The sequence below is a fragment of the Carlito syrichta genome, unplaced genomic scaffold (genome assembly GCF_000164805.1).
Source record: "Carlito syrichta isolate Samal-C Ts95f unplaced genomic scaffold, Tarsius_syrichta-2.0.1 Scaffold315377, whole genome shotgun sequence".
Classification (NCBI taxonomy): Eukaryota; Metazoa; Chordata; class Mammalia; order Primates; family Tarsiidae; genus Carlito; species Carlito syrichta.
The window spans coordinates 93,680-120,686 of NW_007259473.1; the positions used below are offsets into that span (position 1 = coordinate 93,680).

Here is a 27,007-nt window from a genome sequence, read left to right on the forward strand (position 1 = left end):
GACTGCTCCGTGCCCCAACTGTTGATACATGTCCACTCCATGCCAGAGTCTACAGGCACCCAACGTGCCTCGGGGCTGCCTGCCCCACAGCAGCAGGGGTGTGTCAATGAGACAAGCAAATCAATGCAGATCAAGCCAAGGTAGTGTGAGCCCGCTTTCCTTTTTTTGGAACTTATTATATTCCAGAGGAAATCAGAATTATGCCATTGCTACTACAATAAGTTTTATATAACAATACATTTTTGGAACTTAGTATATTCCAAAGGAAATTAGAATCGTGCCATCGCTACTTTCCTCTATGAATGTGATGGACACCATTTCTCTGTTCTTCCATTTCCTTTTTCTCTTTAATAGACTCACATCTTAACTTCTGAGTAGGTTTTTGACGTTTCTACGTGGGGAGAAAAGCAGCACCACTCTTGGCTTTTCAGAACAATGACAGAAACTATTATTCACAAGGAAATACCTGCATGAGCATGGCAACCGTCATGGGCCCAACGCCACCAGGAACAGGGGTAATGAAGGCTGCGCGCTCCCGAGCCTCGCTGTATGCCACGTCACCCACAACTTTTCTCCCGTTTGGCTTTGTATCATCTGGCAAAAGGGAAAAAAATCAAAGCCAGGTCTCAGAATCACAATCCTGGTGTCAATTTCCAGTCCTGGTGATCAATTATAATAGTTTATTACAAAAACTCAGTAGAATTTTAGGGTGTGCTAGTCCCATCGGGTTCAAGAGCCCACTTTACTTAAAAGCTATGCGATGACACTGGGCACAGTGGCTCACACCCGTAATCCCAGCACTTTGGGAGGCTGAGGCGGGGAGATTACTTGAGTCTAGGGGTTCCAGACCAGTTTAGTCAACGTAACAACAAATAAAAAAATTAGCCAGATGTGGTGGCTCATGCCTATAGTCCTAGGTACACAGGAGGCTGAGACGAGAGGATTGCTTGAGCCCAGGAGGTTGAGGCTGCAGTGAGCTATGATCATGCTACTGTATTCAGCCTGGATGAAAGATTGATACCCTAACTCAAAAAAAAAAACAAAACTATGGAATGACAGGTTTTGCTGTTTCCTAGGGAGAAGATCATTTTACCTGCAAAAAATCATAAGGGATTTAAATGGTTTTTTAGAAATAAGAAAATCTTTTTGTAGTCCCTCAGGTGACAAATAAAATACCAAATTTTTTTTAATTCTTAAAACTAGCTAAGCCGGGCTCGGTGGCTCAGCCTGTAATCCTGCGCCTTTGGGAGGCTGAGGTGAGTGGATTGCCTGAGCCCGTGGGTTCGAGACCCGCCTGGGCAGCGAGACCTCATCTCTACAATAAATCAAAAAATCAGCCAGGCGTGGTAGCGCATGCCTGTAATTCCAGCTACTCGGAAGGCTGAGGCGGAAGGATCGCCAGAGCCCAGCAGGTCGAGGCTGCGGTGGCCAGGAGCGGCCACTGTACTCCAGTATGGGTGACAGAGTGAGAATCCAACTCAAAACAAAAAACAAAAAAACCCCAGCTAGCCGGGCTCGGTGGTTCAGCCTGTAATACCGCGCTTTGGGAGGCTGAGGTGAGTGGATTGCCTGAGCCCGTGGGTTCGAGACCCACCTGGGCAACTTGGCGAGAGCTCGTCTCTACAATAAATCAAAAATTAGCCGGGTGTGGCAGCGCGCACCCGTAGTTACAGCTACTTGGAAGGCTGAGGCGGAAGGATCACCGCAGCCCAGCAGGTTGAGGCTGCGGTGGCCGGGAGCGGTCACTGCACTCCAGTCTGAGTGACAGAGTGAGACTCCAACTCAAAAAAACAAAAAAACCAAAAAAAACCCCAGCTACCCCATATATAATGAAGACCTTTTAAAATGTTAATTTGCCAAGGCCTACAAAGGGATTTTTTGGGTGCACAAAGCTCCAACTATGTCACAGCTGCTAGATACTGTTTCTACAGCAACTGTCAGCATTTTGTAAGCTGCTTGTGTGAGCTGGGGAACAATTCAACATCCAATTCCAAAGACAAGCAGCCACTTAAATGTATGCTAAAGGCAAAGAACATAATTACACTTGCCTTAAAAGGATATTAAGAACAACTACACATCTTACCGGCAAAGAATAGCTATTCAAAAGAACAAAATACAATGATGCATCAAGGCTCACTGAGAGCATCCTACACTTGGCTTGAGGGCACTTCCTAGAGGGGCTGGGGCTCTGGCCTAGACCTTGAAGCAGAAGGCTCCCAAAGTGGGATCTGGTGGAGTCTCAGCCACATCTCCACTTCTTTCTGCTCTGCTCCAATCTCCACAAATGAGAGAGGAAGTTTCTGGGTGGAGCCAAAAAGTCAGAATTAAGAAACCTAGACCCACTGGGTGTGGTAGCTTATGCCTATAATTCTAACGCTTTGGGAGGCCAAGGTAAGAGGATCACTTGACCCCAAGAGTTTGAGACCAGCCTGGGCAACACAGCAAAACTTCATCTCTCTAAAAAAAAAAAATTAAAAAGTAGCCAGGCACAGCGGTGCATGCCTGTAGTCCCAGCTACGTCAGAGACTGAGGCAGAAAGACCAGCCGAGTCCAGGAAGTCCAGGCTGTGGTAAGCTGTGCCACTGTACTCCAATCAGGGTGACAGAGTGAGACTTCAACTCAAAAAAAACAGGCTGGGTGCAGTGGCTCATGCCTATAATCCCAGCACTTTGGGAGGCTGAGGTGAAAGGATTGTCTGAGCTCATGGGTTTGAGACCAGCCTGGGCATCTTGGTAAGACCTCATCTCTACAATAAATCAAAAAATTAGCTGGGCGTGATGGCATGTGCCTGTAATTCCAGCTACCTGGAAGGCTGAGGTGGAAGGATCACCTGAGCCAGGCAGGCCGAGGTTGAGGTAGCCGGGAGCATGCCATTGCATCTCAGCCTGAGTGACAGAGTGAGACTTCAACTTAAAAAAAAAAAGAATAAAAAGAGCCCTAAGGCCTAGGATCAGCTCTTCTACTAGTGGTTAGTGCCTCAGCCCTGTGGGCTCTGGATTCATCTGAAGTCCAAAAACCGCAAAGGGGGATTATAACACTACCTACACCTCCCAAGTCTGCCAAGAGCCTGAGAAGAAAACAGGTACACTCTTTAAATGGAAAAAGAAGCCTCCAGACACAAGGGTTTCTCTTCCTGCCCTAGATATGTGAGGTATTTTTATATGTACTTGAAGGTATTTTTATATGTACACAACTACTGGGGGCCGCTTCAGATTTCCAGAAGATTATAAGGCAGTCAATGACGGGAGGCCATCTCCTCTCAAAACCCCTAAAGTTGTTTCAGAATGCCAGGGAAACAGTCGCAGGTTGGCCCTTTGTCTTTAGTAGCCCTAACACTGAAGTTGGCTTAAAACCTCCTCTGCATGGCTTTGTTTTATTAAAGACAGGTTCTTGCTCTGTTGCCCAGGCTGGGTACAATGGTGTGATCCTAGTTCACTGTAACCTCCAACTCCTGGGCTGAAATGGTCCTCCCATCTCAGCCTCCCGAGTAGCTGGGACTACAGTCAGACACAACTATGCACAGATAATTTTTAATTTTCTTGTAAAGACAGGGTCTCATTATGTTTCCCAGACTGACCGCGAACACCTCAACTCAACCCTCTTGCCTCAGCCTTCCAAAGTGCTGAGATTACAGATGTGAACAACCATGCCCTGCTCCCCTGCACGTCTGTTTGTTAATGTTAGCCATTGTCATTTCTCCACAGGAGGGAGACACACACAACTGCTATACAATTGCTGGTTTTGCTCCTAAACCAAACATTACCAGGGCTGACTTGAGAACAGCCTGGTGCATATACGGCATTTCATAAATAGATTATGTGATGGGGAAAAGTGACTCCCTCCCAACCTGTACAGCTTCAGGGATGAGCAGACATCTTGGTTATCTACCCCCAGCCCCAGAATTTCTCTTTCACTAGGAAATTGCATGTATAAAATTCAACTTTCAGATCCAACTGAATGCCAACTCCTTTACATTTAGTTTGGGGGTCCCCTAATAACAGAAGCCAGGTCAGCAGCCATTCTACTGGGTGGGCCGAGACTGGACTGGGAGAGGGTAGGAATCTACTCCTTCTTGTTTTTTTTTTTGAGTTGGAGTCTCACTCTATCGCCCAGACTGGAGTGCAGTGGCCGCTCCCGGCCACCGCAGCCTCAACCTGCTGGGTTCCGGCGATCCTTCCACCTCAGCCTTCCAAATAGCTAGAACTACAGGTGCGCGCTACCACACCCGGCTAATTTTTTTATTTATTGTAGAGATGAGGTCTCACCAAGTTGCCCAGGCGGGTCTCGAACCCGCGGGATCAGGCAATCCACTCACCTCAGCCTCCCAAAGGCGCAGGATTACAGGCTGAGCCACTGAGCCCGGCTTACTCCTTCTTTTTAATCCGTCTACACAAAACACTATTAATCTAGACCCTCTCAATTATCTCTGGCTTCAAGCCAGTGTTTGAGATAAAAAACACAAACAAAAACGTTATCTTTGGATAGCTGAGCAAGAAGAACACTTGACATGAGTCTCTGGCCAATACTTCTCCTCTGCTCTTGGATCTTTAAAAAAGATCCCTTTTTTGAAAAAAACCCACACACCTTAATTCATTCTTAATTTGGCAAGTGACTTACAATGTCACCCCTGAGTGGACCATGCAAGTGATTTAAATAATCAGAATGTAAACCAGGAAGTGGTCCAGTTATGGAATATGGTGCCTCTAACATGCAAATTTGCAAAGAACAGTCTTTAGTCCTGCAGCCAACTCGCTGGTCTGCAATTCAGCAATTCTGCCATCCTTGCAGAACAACCATCCAGTCTCACTGACGTTTATTTGCTTATATATCCAGGATTAGTAAGCACACTGCTACCAGCAGGGAAGATGCCACTTTGATTTTATTCACATTGTACCATCTACGTAAGGAACCGGTGTGAGCCAGGCAGTGAGTTTCATGTTTAAGTCAACATTTCCTACCCATCTGCAAGACTCACAGCCCTACCCAGGCGCTTTTGCAGCTCACACTGAATCCAAAAAAGTCAAAAGCACTAATATGATACAGAAGACACAGGGCTTTCAACAGAAGAAGCCTGAATGTCACATTGCAAGTATTTCGAGTGAGAAGTTGCAAGAGCGCAATTTCTTTACCGCCCATTAGATAATTACACCACAGGAAAATGAATGATCAATTATGAGCTACTGTCTTAAAAGCATGGTAGGTAGAGTGGGAGGGAGGTTAAAAATGGTGATGGCTTGACAGTGACTAATGTTCCTGGCAGCTCTGTGTCTACATCTCAAACTTGAGCTGAAAAGGGAGAAAAAATTATATATTCTTGCACTCTCTCTCTTCACCAGTTCAACAGATATGAGCATCGATGGTCAGAAGGCAGAAAGCTGGACATGGGATCACAGGGACCACTGCCCACGGGGTGCAGACCATCTAAGAGCATACAGGACACCACACAAGACACGCACAATAAAAGCAACACCAGGCTGAGCATGGCAGCTTATGCCTGTAATCCCTGCACTCTGGGAGGCTGAGGCAGAGGACTGCTTGAAACCAGGAGTTTGAAATCAATCTGGGTGACACAGCAAGATCCCATCTCTATTTGGGGGAAAAAAAGCAACACCAAGTCCCATGGGAGGGGAGAAGGCAAAAGACGGATTTTCTTTTTTTTTTGAGTTGGAGTCTCACTCTGTTACCCAGACTGGAGTGCAGTGCCCGCACATAGTCACCGCAGCCTTGACTGCTGGGCTCCGGTGATCCTTCCGCCTCAGCCTTCCGAGTAGCTGGAACTACAGGTGTGTGCTACCACGCCTGGTTAATTTTTTGATTTATTGTAGAGATGAGGTCTCGTCTGCCCAGGCGGGTCTCGAACCCACGGGCTCAGGTAATCCACTCACCTCAGCCTCCCAAAGCGTGGGATTACAGGCTGAGTCACCGAGCCCGGCAAGACAGGTTTTCAAGAGGAGAGATCATCCCTGGATGAGGGGACATCAAACAAGGTTTGTAAGGAAGAACAGACAGAGAGGAGGTGGGGGGAAGCAGGTGAAAGTGAAGTTCACGGTTGAGCCTTACTGAGTTTTGCACTCACAGCCTGTTGTGGTGCTTGGGGCACAGTAGTTGCTCAATTAGAGTCTGCTCCTTTCTTGATACATACAAGTTTTGCTATATTGTTCTGTGAAATTTTATGTTTGAGAGAATAGCTTGCCTCACTGCAAGTCCAGGCATGGGGACCGCATAGGACAGACAAGGCACATGCAAGGGGAAAGAGGTCCTGCTTGCAAGTTTACAACAGGCATTCACAAAGCACGAGTGGGGCAAGGGGGTCACAGAGGTTGCTGAGATTAGGGTGAGGCTAAGGGGCCTAGCACGTAAGAAGGAGGAGGCTAAGAGGCCCAGGCCAGAAGCCAGCACAGCAAGGCACACACGTGTGTTGGACCCGCATGGGAAGCAGGTACAGCCAGGGAAGTTTCAGCAGTCCTTCAACTGAGAGGGGGACACTGAGAACAAGAGAAAGAAATATCATTCCTAATAGTTAAAAACTGATCCAACAGAGGGAGTGACTGGGAGGGAAAGGATAAGGCTTCGGAACTGAGGAAAGAATAGAGATAGTAACCAAAGGAGGGAAGTGAGGGGTAGTCTGGGAATGAGGATGTCAAAGGCAGTTTTGGACATGATTTGAAGGCTGCACTTGGCTGGATGCACGGTTCATGCCTATAATCCCAACACTCTGGAAGGCTGAGGCCAGAGAATTGCTTGAGCCCAGGAGTTCGAGACTAGGCTGGGCAACATAATGACATCTCATCTCTAAACAAAAAATAAAAAAATTAGCTATGTGCAGTGGCATGTGCCTACAGTCCCAGCTACTCAGGAGGCTGAGGCAGAAAGATCACCTGAGTCCAGGAGGTTGAGGCTATAGTGAGTTGTGACTGTACCACTGCACAGTGTGTGTCACCTGGGCAACAGAGGGAAACTCTGACCACTCCTCCCAGCCCCACCAAAAAAAGGCTGGGTGTATCCTCTCTGCCTAGAAAAGTCCAGGTGAAATTATTTACCTTGTGAAGCCCTCCTAGAAAACTCTTGACAGACTAAGTCCCTCTTCCGGGCTCTCACAACACTTTGCAACGATTATACTGTATTTTTTTTTTTTTGAGTTGGAGTCTCATTCCTTTGCCCAGGCTGGAGTGCAGTGGCACACACACTCACAGCCACCCCAGCATCGACCTGCTGGGCTCCAGCAATCCTTCTGCCTCAGCCTTCCGAATAGCCGGAACTACAGATGCACACTACCATGCCCAGCTATTTTTAATTTTATTGTAAAGACAAGGGTCTTGCCAAGTTGCCTGGGCTGGTCTTGAACCCACGGGCTCAGGCAATCCACTCACCATGGCCTCCCAAAGTGCTGGGATTACAGGCTGAGCCACCAAGCCCGGCCTATACTGTATTTTTAAACCCATCTATCACCTTTGCTAAAATAAAGGTGATCTCTACATGAAGAAAAGTAGCATCTCCCTCCCACCCTGCTCCCAAGTTCTCCCCAGACAGAGTTATCTTGGCAGCTGCACAGCACAGCAATTAAAACCACTGTCTGCAAGTGGCAACTATCCCATCCACTAAGGGCATGTTCCCTCAGGCAGGTCAGTCTCCCAACCTTAATACTTCAAGTGTAAAAGGAGACGACAGGTTCTCTCAGGCTTCATGTAATGACCTGGACATCGGCCACGCCTGGCCCTGCACCAGAAGCCATCTTCTGCCTCCAGCAACTCACCTGGAACATAATTGATCCCACAGTCGATGACGATGGCCCCAGGTTTGATCCACTCCCCTTTCACCATCTCAGGATGACCAGTTGCAACAACCAGAATGTCACCTTTATTTACCTAGGAGAAGGGGAGTTGGACACAACTTAAATAATGAAACACAAACCAAAAAAAATCTAGAAGTGAAAAGGATACCCCAGAGCTTTATACTAAACTCTTAGTTGTCAGCCGGGTAAGGTGCTCACGCCTATAATCCCAGCTCTTTGGTGGGAGAACTGCTTCAGCCCAGGAGTTTGAGACCAGCCTGGACAACACAGTGAGACCTCATCTCTACAAAAACTACAAAAATTAGTTTGGCATGGTGGCATGCACCTGTAGTCCCAGCTACTTGGGAGGCTGAGGGAGAAGGATCACCTGAACCCAGGAAGATGAGGCTGCCATGAGCTGTGATCAGGTCACTGAATTCCAGCCTGAGCAACAGAGTTAAGACCCTATCTCAAAAACACACAAAACAAAAAACCAAAATTCTTGGTTGTCACCAGCTGTTTTACAGGCTATTGGGTGAAAGCCTCGTGTACAAGCCACAGTTCCTGACAGTCCCCACGTGCTGTGCTTGTGCCTACACATACCAAAAGGCTCCTGTCATCAGGCAATTGATCGAATGGGGACTAGATGAGAACCTGCAGGTAGAAGGGTGTGCAGGCTCGAAGTGACAGGCCTTGGACTATGTCCCTGGATGGCATCGTGCCTAGATGCTGCTCCCTCTCCCACAGAACGTGGGTGCTCCCGCTTGAGCACTGCTTTGGGAGGATTAACAGAGGAGGTTCAAGGTCTCTCTCTGGCTCTCTCTCCACTTTCAAGAGTCTGCACTGTAGACAGATCATGTGCATGTGAGCATCCTTGGGCTTGGGAATTGGTCAAGAATAAGCTGCCAGAGATGTCCTGGGACCACTGCCCACAACCGCCTGGGAGCACCCCCAAGGCCAGATGTCACTGGTACGTACGTGGGATATGGCTTCTAGGCAGCAAGCTGAGCGTCTGCACTATGAATCCCTGTCTACTGAGATGCACACTGGGGCAGAAAGCAGACAGAACAAACTTTGCATGAACTTGGGAATGTTTTAAATTTGAATTTGTTTCTTCATCTTGTAAAATGAGACAGAATCACAGAATAGTTATGTACAGGGCTAAATGAGCTAATAATGAGGGTAAAGTGTATGGCAGCGCCTGGCACTTGGATGTCAGCTGTTCCCAGGGTGTGAACACCCCACCACACACACACACACACAAAGAACACTTTCGTCTCTCCAGCAAACCCCCCTACCTCCTTATCCAGATTGGCCGTCTTGGAGTGGCAGGTGGTCACAGTGGCATTGTTCCACAGAAGTAAGTCATGCATCGGGGCCCCTACTATTTTGCTTCGCCCGACCACCACAGCGTGCCTTCCAGCAATCTGCACCCCTAAAAGAAAAGCCCACGTGCATCAGAGCTGGGAGAAAGAAGCTGCCCTCCTTCTCATACCAAAAACAGTTTTTAGCATCAAAACAGAGACTGTCCTAAAAACATTCCTTCTTTGGCAATAATAGTCTCAACTCCAGGGTTTCAGTTATAAATCAGAACTTGTACATGCATCCTGCTTGCTGTGGGCTTTTAAGAGCAGCTTAAGCCAAGATCCATTCATTGAGTCATAGGGGAGTGGGAAGAAAACCTACACTCAAAGAAAAAAGGAGCCCTGAGACATGCAGCTCCACGACCATATGGAAGAAGATATCAGATTAAATCACATGGCCAACAGTTAGCACAAGCTGGGTGTATACAGCAGAGTGGAGCCAGGTGCAGGAAATTAGACTCATATCAGAAATTCTTTCCCACTCTGGCAAGCTGATTTATACAGTTCCACATCCAAATTTCTCTTCTGGCAGAAGGCCTAAGTCATGGGGTTACCTGCAGGGAAGTAATGCAGGGGACGTTTAACTGTAGTAGAAAGCTTGCTTTCTGCTTACTCAGCATCCATTCTTTTTTTTGGAGTCGGGGTCTTCCTCTGTAGCCCAGGCTGGAGTGCAGTGGCATAATCACAGTCACCGCAGCCTCGACCTCCAGGGCTCAGCTGATCTTTCCACTTGGGCCTCCTGAGTAGGTGGGACTACAAGTGTAGTCAGCTAATTTTTTGATTACAAGGTGTCTTTATGTTGCTCAGGCTCGTCTCAAACTCCCAAACTCAAGCAATCCTCCCATCTTGGCCTCCTAAGTGCTAGGATTACAGGGTGAACCACTGTGTCCAGTCACTCAGCATCCATTCTTCTGGCAATATACCAATGTCCTTTTCAGGGTCTGTAGGGGACAAGTATTTCAGCCCTTGGCCGATGAGATCCCATCCCACGACTACTAGAAATGAGGATGAAGAAAGGCCTGAGCAGTTTGGAGTCACCAAGTAGAGCCAGGGGTAAGCTGCTAATACAGAAGAAAGCAGAGAGAGGGTCTTGGGACTCCAAGTGAAGAATGAAGGCAGTAGGCCCTTGCTCAAGGCAGCTGGAGTATAAATCAAGCTTCTTGCTGGGCACAGTGGCTCACACATGTAATCCCAGCACTTTGGGAGGTGGAGGCAAGAGCATAGCCTAAGCCAGGGGTTCGAGACCAGCCTGGGCAACTTGGCAAGACAATAAATCAACAAATCAAAAAATTAGCTGGGCATGGTAGCACACACCTGTAGTTCCAGCTACTTGGAAGGCTAAGGCGGAAGGCTTACCCGAGCCCAGCAGGTCGACACTGGGGTGTCTGTGTCTGTGAACATACCAGTGCACTCAAGCCTGGGCAACAAAGTGAGATTCCAATTCAAAAAAATAAAAAAACAAGCTAGGTGCGGTGGCTCACACCTATAATCCCAGCACTTCGGGAGGCCGAGGTGAGAGGATTGCCTGAGCCCATGGGTTCAAGACCAACCTGGGCAACTTGGTGAGACCTCATATCTATAATAAATCAAAAAATTAGCCGGGCATGGTGACGCATGCCTATAGTTCCAGCTACTTGGAAAACTGAGGTGGAAGGATCGCCTGAGCCTGGTAGGTTGAGGCTGCAGTGGCCATCAGCATGCTACTGCACTCTAGCCTGGGCAACAGAATGCGACTCCAACTCAAAATAAAAATAATAATAATGAAATAAAAGACAAATACTTCTTGCACAAAATCAATTTTAACAGAAAAGATAAGCTCTTACATACTGTTCACATCATGAACATCCAGAAATAAGCATCTAAAAGTTTTAGAAGGTACCTTTCACCAGGTGTGGTGGGTCATATCTATAATTCCAGCACTTTGAGAGGCAGAGGAGAGAGGATCGCCTGAGTCCAGGGGTTCGAGACCAGCCTGGGTAACTTGGCAAGACCTTGTCTCTACAGTAAAAAATAGCTGGGTGTGGTGACACGTGACCTTTTTTCCTTTTCTTTCTTCTTTTTTTTTGAGTAGTAGTCTCACTCTGTCTCCCAGACTAGAGGGCAGTGGCATGCTCACGGCCACCCCAGCGTCGACCTGCTGGGGGCTCCAGCTATCCTTCCGCTTCAGCCTTCCAAGTAGCCAGAACTACAGGCACACACTACCACGCCTGGCTAATTTTTTATTTAGTATAGAGACGAGGTCTCACCAAGTTGCCCAGGCTGTGCTGGTCTCGAACCCATGGGCTCATGCAATCCACTCACCTCGGCCTCTCAAAGTGTGGGATTACAGGCTGAGCCACCGAGCCCAGCCATTTTCTACACTTTTTAGGGCTCAGCAGTGGACTTGAAGCTGCATCAGAGCAGACAGTGGCGTGACTGTCAACAAATGGGGGGGCCTATGACTGCCGGAGCTCACGGGACTTTTAAAATGTACCTATCGAGTTGCAATACACTGTTTGCAACACATGCTGAAGAACAGAAATCTAGCTGCAGGACTGAATAGCAACAGGCACCCTGAGGCTTAGGGCTTGCCCTTTCCTTACCAACCACACAGAATCTTTATCTACGCTGGATGAAATTTTCTACTCAAAACTTCTGACCTGCTTCATTTTAACAGGATCCAACTCCCTGTAAAAAATTACCTCTGCTAAAAGTATTCATGTGAAATTAAAATAGCAAGGTGCTTACTAGTAACGGGACAATATGGCCAACTGTGCAGGAGACCCATGTCCAGTCATCTGTAGAGTCCTGGAACTATGGAGGAGACTTGTACCATTTCTGGGGAGGCTAGGGGGATACTTTCCGCTCTGCACCCTTTTAAACTATCTAAATTCTTATAATCACATAGGTTGGCCGGGCACGGTGGCTCACGCCTATAATTCCAGCACTTTGGGAGGTCAAGGAGAGAGGACTGCTCGAGTCCGTGGGTTCCAGCCTGGGCAACTTGGTGAGACCTCAACTCTACAATAAATTAAAAAAAATTAGCCGGGCATGGTGGCGTGTGCCTGTAGTTCCAGCTACTTGGAAGGCTGAGGTGGAAGGATCGCCTGAGCTCAGTAGGTCAAGGCCACGGTGGCCGGGAGTGTGCCACTACTGCCATCCAGCCTGGGTGACAAAGCAAGACTCCAACTCAAACAAGCAAACAAACAAATCATATAGGTTATTTTTTCACAAAAATAAATTGCTTTGAACTCAAGCAACCCTGAATTCAAACCTCACTTCTGCCCTCTTGGACAAATTGCTCAGTCTCTGGGCCTGTTTTCTTAACTGTTGAACAATAACGGTACCCCCTTTTTAGGGTTGCTGAGAAAATTTAAGAGTGAATTCATGTAAAGCTCCTGGCAGACAGGCCCTTCTGCTGGTCAAGTCCATTCACTTACGGCCCTCAGTAGACCCCCTCTATGCCTCCACATGTGAGGACGAGGTCCCAAGAAATGGCTTTTTTGTTTGGCTTGTTGCTTTTACCTGTCTCTTTGATGAGTTCCAAGCATCCCTTAGGTGTACAAGGAATGAAGCAGTCCTTCAAGTCGCCTCTAGCAAGTTTCCCAGCACTGACACTGGTCAACCTAAAGTCACAAAAGTGATGAAAATAAGAAAAAAAATTAAAGGTAACTAGGTGTCTTTACTCTTTAGAAAGTAATATGGGCTCGGCACGGTGGCTCATGCCTATAATACCAGCACTTTGGGAGGCCAAGGCAGGAGAACTGCTTGAGCCCAGGAGGACACCAGCCTGGGCAGCACAGTGAGACCCCGTCTTTACAAAACATAAAAAAATTAGCCGGGCGTGGTGGCACATGCCTATAGTCCCAGCTACTTGGGAGGCTGAGGCAGAAGGATCATCTGAACCCCCAAGGTCAAGGCTGTGGTAAGTTGTGATCATGCCTCTGCACTACAGCCTGAGCGACAGAGTAAGACCCCAACTCAGAAAAAAAAGCAAAAACAAAAACAAAACTCACAAACACGGCGTGTTTCCAAAATAGAAATATATTAGAAATGGAAGCATGTGGTATGACGTTGAAGCCCAGTCACTCACCCATCCACATCCTTTTCTGGTGCAATAGCATTGATCACTGCTTCAGTGTTAATGGAATTCTCTGAATCTAAAGGCAGCTGCACGATGAACCCATGCACAGTAGCGTCTTCATTCAAAGATATAATGTGGTTTAACACCTAAAAGGCATGCCACATGTAATTTGTATAACACATAGAAACCAAAAAGGGGGAGAAATGCTTTCTCAGGCAAAAATCAGGTTGTCCCATTTCCCCCCAACAGTTTAATGACAGTCTTCTCAGGATTTTCTTCCACTGTGAATCCTGAGAGCATCTGGACCTTAACACACTGCATCCCCCCGGTGTTTGGTAAGAAATTTGTCAGAGGGGCTCAGTGGCTCAGCCCATAATCCCGCGCTTTGGGAGGCTGAGGTGAGTGGACTGCCTGAGCCTGCGGGTTCGAGACCCACCTGGGCAACTTGGCAAGACCTCATCTCTACAGTAAAATTAAAAAATTGGTCGGGTGTGGTAGCGCACGCCTGTAGTTCCAGCTACTTGGAAGGCTGAGGCGGAAGGATCGCCGGAGCCCAGCAGGTCGAGGCTGCAGTGGCCGGGAGCGGCCACTGCACTCCAGTCTGGGAGACAGAGTGAGACTCCAACTCAAAAACAAAAAAAATCTGTCAAATAAAAGAGCTCAGAACTTAAATAACTTATTACTCCATGTTACAATCAAGACACAGAGAAACACCATCCAAGACACAGAGAAACACCATCCAATCATCTTCTCTGTGATGAGAAGTGTTCTAGCAACTGCACCCTACCATATCATGGCAGCTACTAAAGTCTTGCAATGCGGCTAGTGCCACAGGGAAGTGAATTTTTCATTTCAATTAAATGCAAATATTGTCAGGGGCTAGTGGCTACCATACTGGACAGTGCAGACATAGAACTTTTCCAAGACCTCAGAAAGTTCCTTTCTCTCCTGCCTCTTTCCAGTTAATCCCCCTATCTCCAGGCAACCACAGTTCTGGTTTTAATCACCACTGATTTGTTCTGCCTATTCTTGAACCTCATATAAAGGGAAGACATATGTGGCTTTTAAAATGCAGCTAATTGCAGACCAATGATCTGTTTTCATGAACACTGCAGGTGATTTGGAGGCCAGCGGTACTGCAGTCACGCTCTGGTACCCAATCTTCACTTCTGAGGCCTGCACCCTTTACTCTGGGTACTGTTAAGGATTTTCTGGAGGTGGAGTCTGTGAATTAAGAACACCTGGAAGTCTTACTAAATGTGACAAGTCCCCAAAGTTACTAAAACAAAAACCAGAGAGGAAACCACTTCACTGCCCTTGGGTTAACTCATAACAACTGACCTCAAATTCTGTGGCTGTTCTTGGTAGCTTAATGTGTGTGGCTTTGATCCCAATCTGCAAAATGAACATTAAAAACAGGTAAATAGCAAGAAAACTTGAGATATAGGCCCATTTCTCTTACAGACGTCACTAAACCAAGCCAGGAGGCATTGGTCAGCCCTGTGTGTTCTGGAGAACGAGCCCTTCACACACCCATTCACCATCCCTCATTTGTCAGCAGTACTGCATTTCAGCAGTCTCATGCTCACTACTGCTGCTCTTTGGGATGCCAAGAAAACAAAAATTCAAGGGCAAACCAAAGGCCATAGGTCTAAGCCACATTTTTTTTTCTCTTCACTGTAATGGATGCAAACTAAGTCACCCATTTTTGACTCGCAAAATAGATCAACTAACATCTGCCGTAGGTGAGAAAAGTTTTCACAGGGAGGAGCACTGAGGGCAAGGGGCAACCGACGGGACCGGGAGGAGGTGGGGGTGACACCCTGCAGCTCTGGGCGTTACCTCCTCAGCAGCCTTCAGTTTCACGTTTATATAAAGATTGGAATCATCTCTGTCGCCGACCTAGAATAAATGCATACAAATCAGGTGATGAGGGAGAGGCAAAGTGTACAGAAAAGCTTCTACAATTTTAGTTTTAATAAAAGGAATGTTTAATCATGTGCCTCTTGTTGCCAAGAACTTTCTCCGCAGCATAAGGAGGCGGTGGAGGGAGGATGGAGGGGAACACAGGTGGGGTTACAGTCCCTCCAAACTAGGCTCACCTGACACCCATGCAAAAACGGAAGCAAAAGAAAAAGTAGAGGACAGTTGCTTCCGCACTGGAAACTGAGACAGGTGCTACAGGTCTCCCAGAAACGTGGAATTTCTGCTGATATATCAGATCAACAGGACATGGAGGACTGTCACTAGGCAAGGAAAACATCTGAGGCAGGAGTACCCAGAGGGCAAATTCTGCACCCTTTCCCCACACTCGGTTCCAGGGGAAGAGGAAGCTCCTTGCCCAGCCACAGAGAAACCAGGAGGGGGAGCTCATTCTAGCTTACACAGACCAGACACCCGGCCAGGCAAAGGGCAATCTGCCACCCTCAAGCCAGAGAGAAAGTGCTAGAACCTTTGAACCACTATGCGGTGTCTCACTATGTCACCTCTATTTCTTTAATCATGAACATATTTGGAAGTTTTAATTATAACTATTTAGCTGTAAAGTCTTATTTTACAAATAGGTTTCCATGCTCCAGTGGCTGATATTTCTCCATTTCAAGGTTATGCCACAATAAGTTTGGTTTCTCCCAAAATGGCAGAGGGAAACGTGGTGGGTCCCTTGATACCAGAGACAGTTAAAGCACGGCCCCTTTTAAGAGGACCATGACAGAGGAAGACACCAGCCTTCATGAGAGTATTTCCAGACCTTGTTTCCAGATGACGTCAATGCTGACGCCACCCTCGGGTCTCAGGGATGTGCCCTGAGTCTTAGCTTAAGTTGTCCTTTATATGGATAATTCTCAAGTTTGTGGTGGTAATTTGAATTTCAAGAACCCAGAGGCGTCCTTTGATTTTGTTTTATAGATTAGTCATACCTAAGTACTTCCTGTGGGGACCTCCCTAGAATTTTAGTGCCCCTCATGTTTCTTTCTGGTAATTTTCTCTCTTTTTTTGGAGACAGTGCCTTACTGTTACCCAGGCTGGAGTGCAGTGGCACAATGGCAACTCACCACAGCCTCAACCTCCTGTGATCCAGGTGATCCTTCTGCCTCAGCCTCCTGAGTAGCTAGGACTACAGATGTGCACCACCATGGCCAACTCATTTTTAAATTTTTTTGTAGAATTAAGTTCTCACTTAATTCTGGGCTCAAGCAACTCTCTCGCCTTGGCCTCCCAAAGTGCTGAGATTATAGACATGAGCCATCACACTCTCTGGTCATCTTCTATAAACTTTGTCCCTACCACCTAACCCTCACTGACTGTTAACCAGATTTGATACACTTTGGAATTCTTAGAACAAAGAAAGGAAGTAGTTCTACATACAGCTATTATTATTTATATTTTCATTCATGTTTACATCTACAATTAGTTATTTTGACCTAACGCTAAAACTTTATCAATCACTGCCAGTTCTTTTTTTTCTTTTTTTTGAGTTGGAGTCTCACTCTGTTCCCCAGGCTGGAGAGCAATGGCTTGCTCACAGCCACCCCAGCGTCAATCTGCGAGGCTCAGGTGATCCTTCCACCTCAGCCTCCCAAGTAGCTGGAACTACAGGCACGTGCCACCATGCCCAACTATTTTTTGATTAACTGTGGAGACAAGATCTCACCAAGTTGCCCAGCCTGGTCTCGAACCCTTGGGCTCAGGCAATCCTCTTGCCTCGGCTTCCCAAAGCGCTGGGCTTACAGGTTTCAGCCACTGCGCCTGGCTCTGCCAGTCCTCTTTAAGCTGCACCTTCTCTGTTCTGGAGTTTATCTTCATCCATCTCTCAGGTAGATGAAGTCCCACTATAAGTCACTTTTCCAGAAAAGGTATGTGGGTACTTTTCTAAGTCTGTGTTCCTGAAAATATTTTTCTGCTGTCCCTTGCACTCGAAGGATTTGGAGTGACAGCACTTTCTTTTAGCGATACAGTCGTTGGCACCAAGTGTCACAGAACAGAAGTCTAGGTCCTTTGTTGTTGCTCCTATATATGTAATTGTTTTCTGCCTGCATGTTTCTGAAGGAGTTTATCTAAAGTTCTAAACTGCCACCAGTTGCAAAAAGAAAACTTAATAGTTCTGGTAATTAGCATAAGTCAAAGTTTTCCTAATGCAAAGGAAAAGACCTCTAAGTAGCCAATTCAAAGAATCACTCTTAGCAGGGACATCTTATAGAGGAAAATGGTTACATAATCATAATCATTGACAGACTAGATGCAAAAAGAATGTTTAGTTAAGGAACAGCAGATTCTTGACTGGCAGTCAAGTGGGTGGGTGGAAGACTGATTTCCTGGAACAAGTCTTAATCCCATTACAGTTTATCAAGAAAATTACTTAAACATTTTATCAGGAATGCTGATTTTTCCTTAAGATGGTTATGTAATACATCATCCAAAAAGGGGCTATTCCAGAATAAAGACATTTTTCCCCCCACACCAGGAGTCTGCAAACTGTTTCTGCAAAGGGAGCAGACAGCATGTGTTCGTCAGGCTCTCTGGGCTGCTGCTTTAACCCTTTATCACCTGGGTAGCGTTTGGACGTGGACCACGGTTTACTAATCCCTGTTTGTCACCATAAAATATTTTGGGTATTGGTCTATACATTCATTTTTCTTTCTGTTTCAGGAACTTTTTGCAGATATTCAAGGCAGTTGAGTTAATAAATTTCACTGCTTCTGTTTGTGCTGTTTCTGAGAACTGAGTAAGTTGTTATACATAAAGCACTCTGGATAGTTCCTGTTAGGAAGTGCTAAGCTATTTATATGATTGATATAATTCAAGAATTTCATGTGCTAAGGGGGTGGAAATACAGTCTCTGTAGTATCCCTTATAATGAAACGTCAAGCCTTTTTTTTTTTTTTTTGAGTTGGAGTCTCACTCTGTCACCCAGACTGGAGTATAGTGACCGTTCCCAGCCACCACAGCCTCGACCTGCTGGGTTCTGGCGATCCTTTCACCTCAGCCTTCCAAGTCGCTGGAACTACAGGTGCACGCTACCACACCCAGCTAATTTTTTTTGATTTATTGTAGAGATGAGGTCTCACCAAGTTGCCTAGGCGGGTCTCAAACCCACGGGCTCAGGCAATCCACTCACCTCAGCCTCCCAAGGCACAGGGTTACAGGCTGAGTCACTGAGCCCGGCGAAACATCAAGTCTTAATTTCCTATAAATATTCAGTTATTTTGGATGTTATCCACCCATTTATTTTTAAAATCCTGACTTTTATACATATACTTGAGCCAGATCATGACTGTCCTTCACTGTGATGCTAAGGAATTAGAAAAACAAATGAGTTTTGGAGACAGACCTGGGTTCATGTCCCAGACTCAGTCCCTTCCTGACTGGCTTTGGACAATGTACCCAAGATCTTTGTGTATCAGTTACTGTGACTATAAGAGGACATCTCCTATCTTGTAGGGGCAATTTAAAAATTAGAATAATTAGGCCAGGGGCACAGGGGCTCACACCTATAATCTCAGCACTTTGGGAGGCTGAGGCAGAAGGATCACCTGAGCCCAAGAGGTAAGGCTGCAGTAAGCCATGATTGCACCACTGCACTCTACCCTGGGCAACAGAGTGAGACCCTGACTCTAAATAAACAAATAACAATTAGAAACACATACAAATCATTGGAACTGCTGTAGACATTCTATATAAGTAGTACAGGTTAAGCATCCCTAATCCAAAAATCTGAAATCCAAAATAATAAATTTTTGAGCTGCCATGATACCATAAGAAAGTTTCACACCTGACTTCACATGACGGGTCACAGTCAAAACTTTGTTTCATGCACAAAATTATTATAAATGTTGTATAAAATTACCTTCAGGCTATGTCTGTAAGGTGTGGATGAAACGTAAATGAATTCCCAAGAATGGGAATGTGCAAATATTCCCAAAAAACCCTGATATCTGAAACATTTCTGGTCCCAAGCATTTCAGATACGGGACACCCAAACTGTACTGCCACTCCTCAGGTTATAGGATGGAAGGTGGTTGTGACTGGATGGATTGTGGTCAGACTTGCATTTTAACAAGGGCTACAGTTCTGGTCACGGGGACAGACAGGTGTCGAGACAGAAGCCTAAAACCAGCAAGCAGAAGACTATAGTGGTCCCAGGGATGGGAGAAATAGGAATCAGGAGGAGGGAACGAACTCCAAGAGCTTCTAAGCAGCAGAATGAATAGGACAGTGGCCCCTAACTGGATGTGAGTGAGGAAGAGGAAAGAGACCACTTCAGGCTTCTGGCTTGGGTGTGCAGGAAGACAGCCGTGCCAGCCACAACATGGAAAAGACAAGAAATCTGAGGCAGAGAGATGAGACTACGTGTTATGTGAGTCTCCTGTCACAGAAAGATGTTGACTCTGGCGCTAATGTGCAAAAAGAAAAAAAAAAGAAAAAGAAAAGATTCTACCACTTCTTGATCAGCAGGGACATAGGAGACCGGCTATAGAACAGAGTTTATGCAACAAAAACACTTGTAATCAACAAACTGAAAAACGAGGCTGGAAGTCAATTTTTAAAAAAGGGAACAACCCACCTCCCAATGTTGCTAAGAAATATACTTCTTGCCTGTGACATTTACTCTTTCTACAACAAGTTGCAAGAAAATGCCAAGAAATAGCCAATCCCCAAATATACCATAATACACCCACAGCTTATACTTTGATTCTTAGCAATTTGCAAAAAAAAGAAAGCCCACCACAGGAGAGAACACGCCAGGCACAGAACACCAGGCTTTTGCACCTTTCTCCTCAGCTAAGGCCTCCTGTATGAACAGCAGTGGGAGGGAAGGGGATATTGAAGTACTTTTCACACTGAAATGCTGGATGAAAGAGGAATCCGAGTTTAGGAAGTGATTAGATATGTATGTGGAGACACACAGAGGCAGAATGTGAGGAAGCCAGCGTTGCTGAAGGAAGTTTCTTTTCTTTTTTTTGAGTTGGGGTCTCACTCTGTCATCCAGGCTGGAGTGCAGAGGCATGATCACAGCTTACTGCAGCCTCCACTTCCTGGGTTCAAGTAAGTCTCCCATCTCAGCTTCCCGAGTAACTGGGCCTACAGGCATGTACCACTCTGACCGGCTGATTTTTTCTATTTTTTGTAGTAATAAGTTCTCGTTAAATTGCCCAGTCTGGTCTTGAACTTTTGGGCTCAAGTGATCCTCCTGCTTTGGCCTCCCAGAGTGATGGGATTATAGGCGTTAGCCACTGTATCTGGCATGACAAGAGTTTCAAATTAAAGTCATGAGCTTCCTGGCATCCAAGTTAACACTTCGAACATTCACTGGTACATCTGTCCATACAAATATTTACTGAATGCCTCCCTACTGGATGAATCTGGAACTAAGGGGAGAAACTCAGGATAGAGACTTTAATTGGGAAGTATTCCCTCATGAAGCTCAGGGCTGGTGAGGTCGCTTATGGAAGAATAAGGTGGAGAAGAGACCTGGCCTGGGCCCTAACATACTCAGGGATCAGGAGATGAGCAACGGGACAAGAGACTAGAGGAGGAAAGAAAATAAGTGGCATCTCCAAAACCACTGTTCAAACTCAGAAGAGATCGTGATTTAGGGGTTACTGGCTTACCAGGTGGAAATGCCTTGGCAATGGTTCCCCAAGCGTGGCCCACACACTCCTGAAGGACCCCCAAGACCTTCTGAAAGATCTGTGAGGGCCAAACTCATAGTAATACTCCTGCGATGCCACTGGCCCTTTTCGTTGTGTTGACATCTGTACTGGTGGTGCAAAAGCAATGGTGGACAGGACTGCTGGTGACAACACAAGTCAGGACAGCGGCACCAAACTGGACTGGTTGTCAAGGTATCCTTCACTGCCATGCTAAGTCACAACAGATGCCAGTCTCACCTAGGCATGCCTGTGATGAAGCAGTTCACATCATTCATTTTATTAAGCCTCGACCCTTGAGTGCATGTCTTCTCCATATTCTCTGCCATGAACTAGAAGTATGCATAAAGCATTTCTGCTGCACAGAAGTATGGTGGTTTTCCCCAGGAAAAGCACCCTTGCTGCTTTGCCTCACAAGCTGAACGAGTTGCATTTTTGTATGGAACACCATCTTTACTAGTAAGAACAACTGACAATGATTCTTCAGGCTTGAGTGTCTGGCAAATATTTCCTCAGAAATGAATACAGTGAACCTGGTACTTCAAGGAAAACAACTAACTATATTTGTTGCCAATGATAAATTTTCAGTTTTCAAGTGAAAGTTATAATTTTTTATCCAATTCAGTGAGCTTAACAGCGTCGCAATACTTCAAAACTTTTCTGATGAGCTCATCGGTGATATCAATGACTGTGATTTTTTTATACTGCATAATGAAATGTGTTAGCATTTGAAAGAGCAAGATTCAGGAAACTACTGTTTCCCAAATGAGAAACAAAGGCTGTAACAAAACCTGACAAAGGTAAATATCCATTCCAAATATAATATTTTGATGTAACAAAGTATGTAAGCCTGAAAAGATATAATAAAGCATAGAAATTCACTGACAGAGTTTCAGATTCTATATTGTAACTAATCTTTAAAAGTTTACTTAACAAGTACAGTAACAAAGAGATATCCACAATTCTCTGAGACTGTTTTTTCTGAGTTGGAGTCTCACTCTGTTGCCCAGGCTGGAGTGCAGTGGCATGCAAATCGCTACCACAGCCTCAACCTGCTGGGCTCAGACGAAACTTCCTTCCACTTCAGCCTTCCAAGTAGCTGGAATCACAGGTGTGCGCCACCATGGCTGGTTACTTTTTGATTTATTGTAGAGATGAGGTCTCTCCAAGTTGCCTAGGCCGGTCTAGAACTTGTGTGCTTAGGCAGTCCTTTTGCTTCTGCCTCCCAAAGTGCTGGGATTATAGGAGTGAGCCACCACGCCTGGCTTCCTCTGAGACTACTAAAAAAATTCTTCCCTTTTTCAACTATGCATCATCTATCTAAGGCCAAATTTTCTTCATAAATTTCATTGAAGAAAGCATATAGTGTGGGTGTAGTAGCTCACGCATATAATCCCAGCACTTTGAAAGGCCAAGGTAGGAGGATTGCTTGAGCCCAGGAGATTGAGACCAGCCTAGCCAATATAGTGAGACCTTGTCTCTACAAAAATTAAAAAAAAAAAGGCCAGCTGTGGTGTGGCAGGCCTGTAGTCCCAGCTACTGGAGGCAGCTGAAGAAGAATTGCCTGAGCCCAGGAGGTCAAGGCTGCGTTAAGCCATGATTGTGCCACTGCACTTCAGCCTTAGCGACTGAGCAAGACCCCGACTCAAACAAAACAAAACAGAAAAAAACAAAGCAAAGCAAAAAAAAAACAGCACACGGGAACCCAGCTCTCTTCCATTAAGCCAGACAGTAAAGAGCTGTGTACAAAAATTAAAAATAGCTGGGCTCAGTGGCTCAGCCTGCAATCCCGCGCCTTTGGGAGGCTGAGGAGAGTGAATTGCCTGAGCCCGCGGGTTCGAGATCCACCTAGGCAACTTGGTGAGATCTCATCCCTACAATAAATAAAAAAATTAGCCGGGCGTAGTAGCGCACGCCTGTAGTTCCAGCTACTTGGAAGGCTGAGGCGGAAGGATCGCCGGAGCCCAGCAGGTCCAGGCTGCGGTGGCCAGGAGCGGCCACTGCACTCCAGTCTGGGTGACAGAGTGAGACTCCAACTCAAAAACAAAAACTAAAAAATGCCCCCCTTTTCGGTAAATTTTGTTTTCAAAAAGTTACTTTTCCATATAAGTGTTATTTGTGCTAACATATGAGTTTATTATTGACATATTACATGAGTATTTTTAACATCTCTTTGTTTTAATTTCTATACAGTAAGCATTAATGGCTACATCTGTATAAACAAAAGCTCCTTGAGGTCTTAAAATCTTAAGGGTGGCTGGGCTCGGTGGCTCAGCCTGTAATCCCACACCTTTGGGAGGCTGAGGGAGTGGATCGCCTGAGCCCGTGGGTTCGAGACCTGCCTGGGCAACTTGGTGAGACCTCATCTCTACAATAAATCAAAATATCAGCCGGGTGTGGTAGCACATGCCTGTAATTCCGGCTACTTGGAAGGTTGAGGCAGAAGGATCGCTGGAACCCAGCAGGTCGAGGATGCGGTGGCCGGGAGTGGCCACGGCACACCAGCCTAGGCGACAGAGTGAGACTCCAACTCAAAAAAAAAAAAACCAAAATCTTAAGGGGTGTTCAAGGGGCCTACTTAAGGCTGCGGTGGCCGGGAGCGGCCACTGTACTCCAGTCTGGGTGACAGAGTGAGACTCCAAATCAAAAAAAAAAGATACTGGCAAATGCTGGGTGTGGTGGTGCATGCCTGTAGTTCCTGCTACAAGGCTGAAGAGAAAGGAAGACCTGAACCCAGCAGGTCGAGGATGTGATGGCCGTGAATGTGCCACTGCACTCCAGCCTGGGCAACAGAGTGAGACTCTGACTCAAAAAAAAAAAAAAGCCGGGCTCGGTAGCTCAGCCTGTAATCCCGCGCTTTGGGAGGGTGAGGTGAGTGGATTGCCTGAGCCCATGGGTTCAAGACCCACATGGGCAACTTGGCAAGATCTCATCTCTACAATAAATCAAAAAATTAGCTGGGCGTGGTAGTGCACACCTATAGTTCCAGCTACTCGGAAGAATGAGGCGGAAGGATCACCGGAGCCCAGCAGGTCGAGGTTGCAGTGGCCGGGAGCAGCCACTGCACTCCAGTCTGAGTGACAGAGTGAGACTCCAACTAAAAAAAAAAAGACACTGCCTGGCTGGGCACAGTGGCTCATGCCTATAATCCCAAAACTTAGGAAGGGGGAAGCGAGAGAATTACCTGAGTCCAGGAGTTCAAGGCCCGCCTGGACAACTTGGTGAGACCTCATTACTACAATAAGTAAAAATATTAGCTGGTGGTGGCATGCACCTGTAGTTCTTTCAGCTACTCAGAAGGCTGAGGTGGAAGGATCACCTGAGCCCAGCAGGTTGAGGCTGCTATAGCTGTGACAGTGCCACTGCACTCCAGCCTGGGCAATGGAATGAGACTCTGACTCAGTCAATCGACAAAAATAAAAAATAAAAGACACTGGTCTAAGGAAAGCACATCCACAGAGAAGAGCAGAGGGCCAGGACATGACAACACCTAGAAGCTGAGCTTAAGGGGAGCCTGCAGAGAGAGGCTGAAATGGTATGAGCGGTCAGAAAACCCCACTCCGGCCCCTGAGAAAAGAAGGAAAATGGAGAGTGAGATCTGACATGCACGATGCCAGAAATGCTACTGACAAGGATCATACAAAGGAAAAATACTATCATGATACCTGTAGAATGGCTAGGCCTGGTGTGAAACCAGGTACTTGCACCTTCATCTGAGTGACTTGACTCTTCAGTCTCTCCCTTATGTGCCTGGAGAAAAAGGAAAGGATGGAGTTAGCACTTCATGTTTCCAGCACAACGAAGTGATAGGGATCATTACATGCACTTCTCTTTTAAATTAAAAACACCCCGGCTGGGTGCAGTGGCTCACGGTTATAATTCCAGTACTGTGGGAGGCCCAGGTGAGAGGATTGCTTGAGCCCCAGGGTTTGAGACCAGCCTGGGCAACTTGGCGAGACCTCATCTCTACAATAAGTCAAAAAGTTTGTCAGATGTGGTGGTGCATTCCTGTAGTTCCAGCTACCTGGAAGGTTGTAGCAGAAGGAAGGTTCGCTTGAGCCCAGCAGACTGAGACTGCAGTGGCCGTGAGCATGCCCCTGCACTCCAGCCTGGACAACAGAGACTCCAATTCAAAAAATAATAACAACACTAATTAATTAATTAACTAAAAATAAAAAAATTAAAAACACCTCACTGAACAGACATTGCCTGGGCCATACGTGCCATGACCCTCCCACCAGTTTTCCAGGTCTCAAGCAGATGTGGATGTTTTCTAGCTCCCAGGGACACCGATGGGCCATGGAGTATGACATAGTCAGTTTGCAATGTATTAGTGGATGGTACTCAGGATTGCACAGCGAATAACTGAAAACTTGGGCCAGCGCTTCTAAAAGGTGCTGATCCTCATTTTTTTTCAGCATTCCCACATTCCAGGTGCTGTCATGCCAAAATTTTACAGGAAAGAGCTCAAGCTCACAGCTGTTGCTCAATCTACCCTAATAAGACAACCACAGGGTATCCAAAGACTAAATGATAAACCAATTAACCCCACCCCAAAGCCAGTATGAACTTACAAATTACACTGTAATTCACAAAGGAATTTTCCTTACAAAAATAATTTAACAGGGCGGAGTGCAGTCACTCACGCCTGTAATCCCAGCACTTTGGGAGGCTAAAGCAAGAGAATATCCTGGACCCAGCAGTTTGAGACCAGCCCGGACAACTTGGCAGAGACTTCATCTCTACAATAAATCAAAAAAGTTAGCCAGGTATGGTGGCATATGCCTGTGGTCTCAGCTACTTGGAAGGCTAAGGTGGAAGGATTGCCTGAGCCCGGCAGGTTGAGGCTGCAGTGGCTGTGAGTGTGGCACTGCACTCCAGCGTGGGCAACAGAGTGAGACACAAACTAAAAAAACAAAAAACAAAACAAGAACAGGCACAGGAATCCTAAGAAATAGATTATCTGGGCCAGACGCGGTGGCTCAAGCCTATAACCCCAGCATTTTGGAAAGCTGAGGCAAGAGAACTACCTAGGGGTTCAAGACCAGTCTGGGCAACTTGGCAAGACCTCGTCTCTACAATAAATCAAAAAATTAGCTGGGCATGGTAGTGCATGCCTGTAGTTCCAGCTACTTGGAAGGCTGAGACAGAAGGATCACCCAAGCCCAGCAACACAAAGTTGCGGGGGCCGTGAGAGTGCCACTGCACTCAAGACTGGATGACAGAGTGAGACTCCTACTCAAAGAAAAAATAAATAGATTATTTGGAGGCCCAGGAAACATCAAGAATGTTGAGTGGTACAAGAAGTGACACCCAAGTCTTTCAAATTTTATTTCTAGTTAGTAACCTTGTTTTTCAAATAAATATTCTTTACAACAATGTAGTTCAATAGAGACTAAGAGACCATTGGCTTTATTTTTTAAACTGGGCCGAGATCCATATGGAGGCTTCAGTTCTGTTCTGAGACAAGAGAACAGGAAGTCTTGGCACTGCAGGGTTTTCATCCGAGCAATCTCAGCCTCAGCTGCTCCTCTGAATGACAATCAGATGTGGTGCTGGGCACAGTCCAACACCCCTAAATAGTTACCCAGTCATCTCCTTTGCCCAGTCTCATACAATTATTCTTGCCGAAGTCCACTAAAAATTCCAATTCTGCTTGCTCGCATCATGGCTGTTTAAAAGCTTTGACATTTTATGGCAGATAAAAAAGCACTGCTTGGCTGGTCCGAGTGCAGTGGTGTTTACAACTAATTGATCATAACCAGTTACAGAATTCTCTGTACTTCTCTACTCCCACTGTTTCGCTTGACTAGGGGGGAAAAAAAGGCACTGCTAAACCTAAATTTTAATTCATTTTAAGGACATATAAAATTTTTAAAAACCAGGCTCGGTGGCTCAGCCTGTAATCCCACGCCTTTGGGAGGCTGAGGTGAGGGGATTGCCCGAGCCTGCGGGTTCAAGACCTGCCTGGGCAACTTGGTGAGACATCATCTCTACAATAAATTAAAAAATGAGCCGGGCGTGGTAGCACGCGCCTGTAGTTCCAGCTACTTGGAAGGCGGAGGCGGAAGGATCGTCTGGAGCCCAGCAGGTCGAGACTGCGGTGGCCGAGAGCGGCCACTGCACTCCAGTCTGGGCGACAGAGTGAGACTCCAATGAA

The 27,007-nt window shown here is 46.3% G+C and overlaps 1 protein-coding gene across 1 annotated transcript in view; it reads right to left on the minus strand.

Moving 5' to 3' along the window:
* Positions 1-27,007, minus strand: part of MTHFD1 (methylenetetrahydrofolate dehydrogenase, cyclohydrolase and formyltetrahydrofolate synthetase 1) — a 73,668-nt gene that overhangs the window by 35,658 nt on the left and 11,003 nt on the right. Inside the window, exons 2-9 of the mRNA XM_021706247.1 lie at positions 24,513-24,597; positions 15,041-15,100; positions 14,540-14,593; positions 13,208-13,344; positions 12,640-12,740; positions 9,070-9,206; positions 7,754-7,865; positions 467-594 (exon numbers count right to left, since the gene is read on the minus strand). Coding sequence (XP_021561922.1) covers positions 467-594; positions 7,754-7,865; positions 9,070-9,206; positions 12,640-12,740; positions 13,208-13,344; positions 14,540-14,593; positions 15,041-15,100; positions 24,513-24,597 — 814 coding nt within the window. The remainder of the gene's footprint in view (positions 1-466; positions 595-7,753; positions 7,866-9,069; positions 9,207-12,639; positions 12,741-13,207; positions 13,345-14,539; positions 14,594-15,040; positions 15,101-24,512; positions 24,598-27,007) is intronic.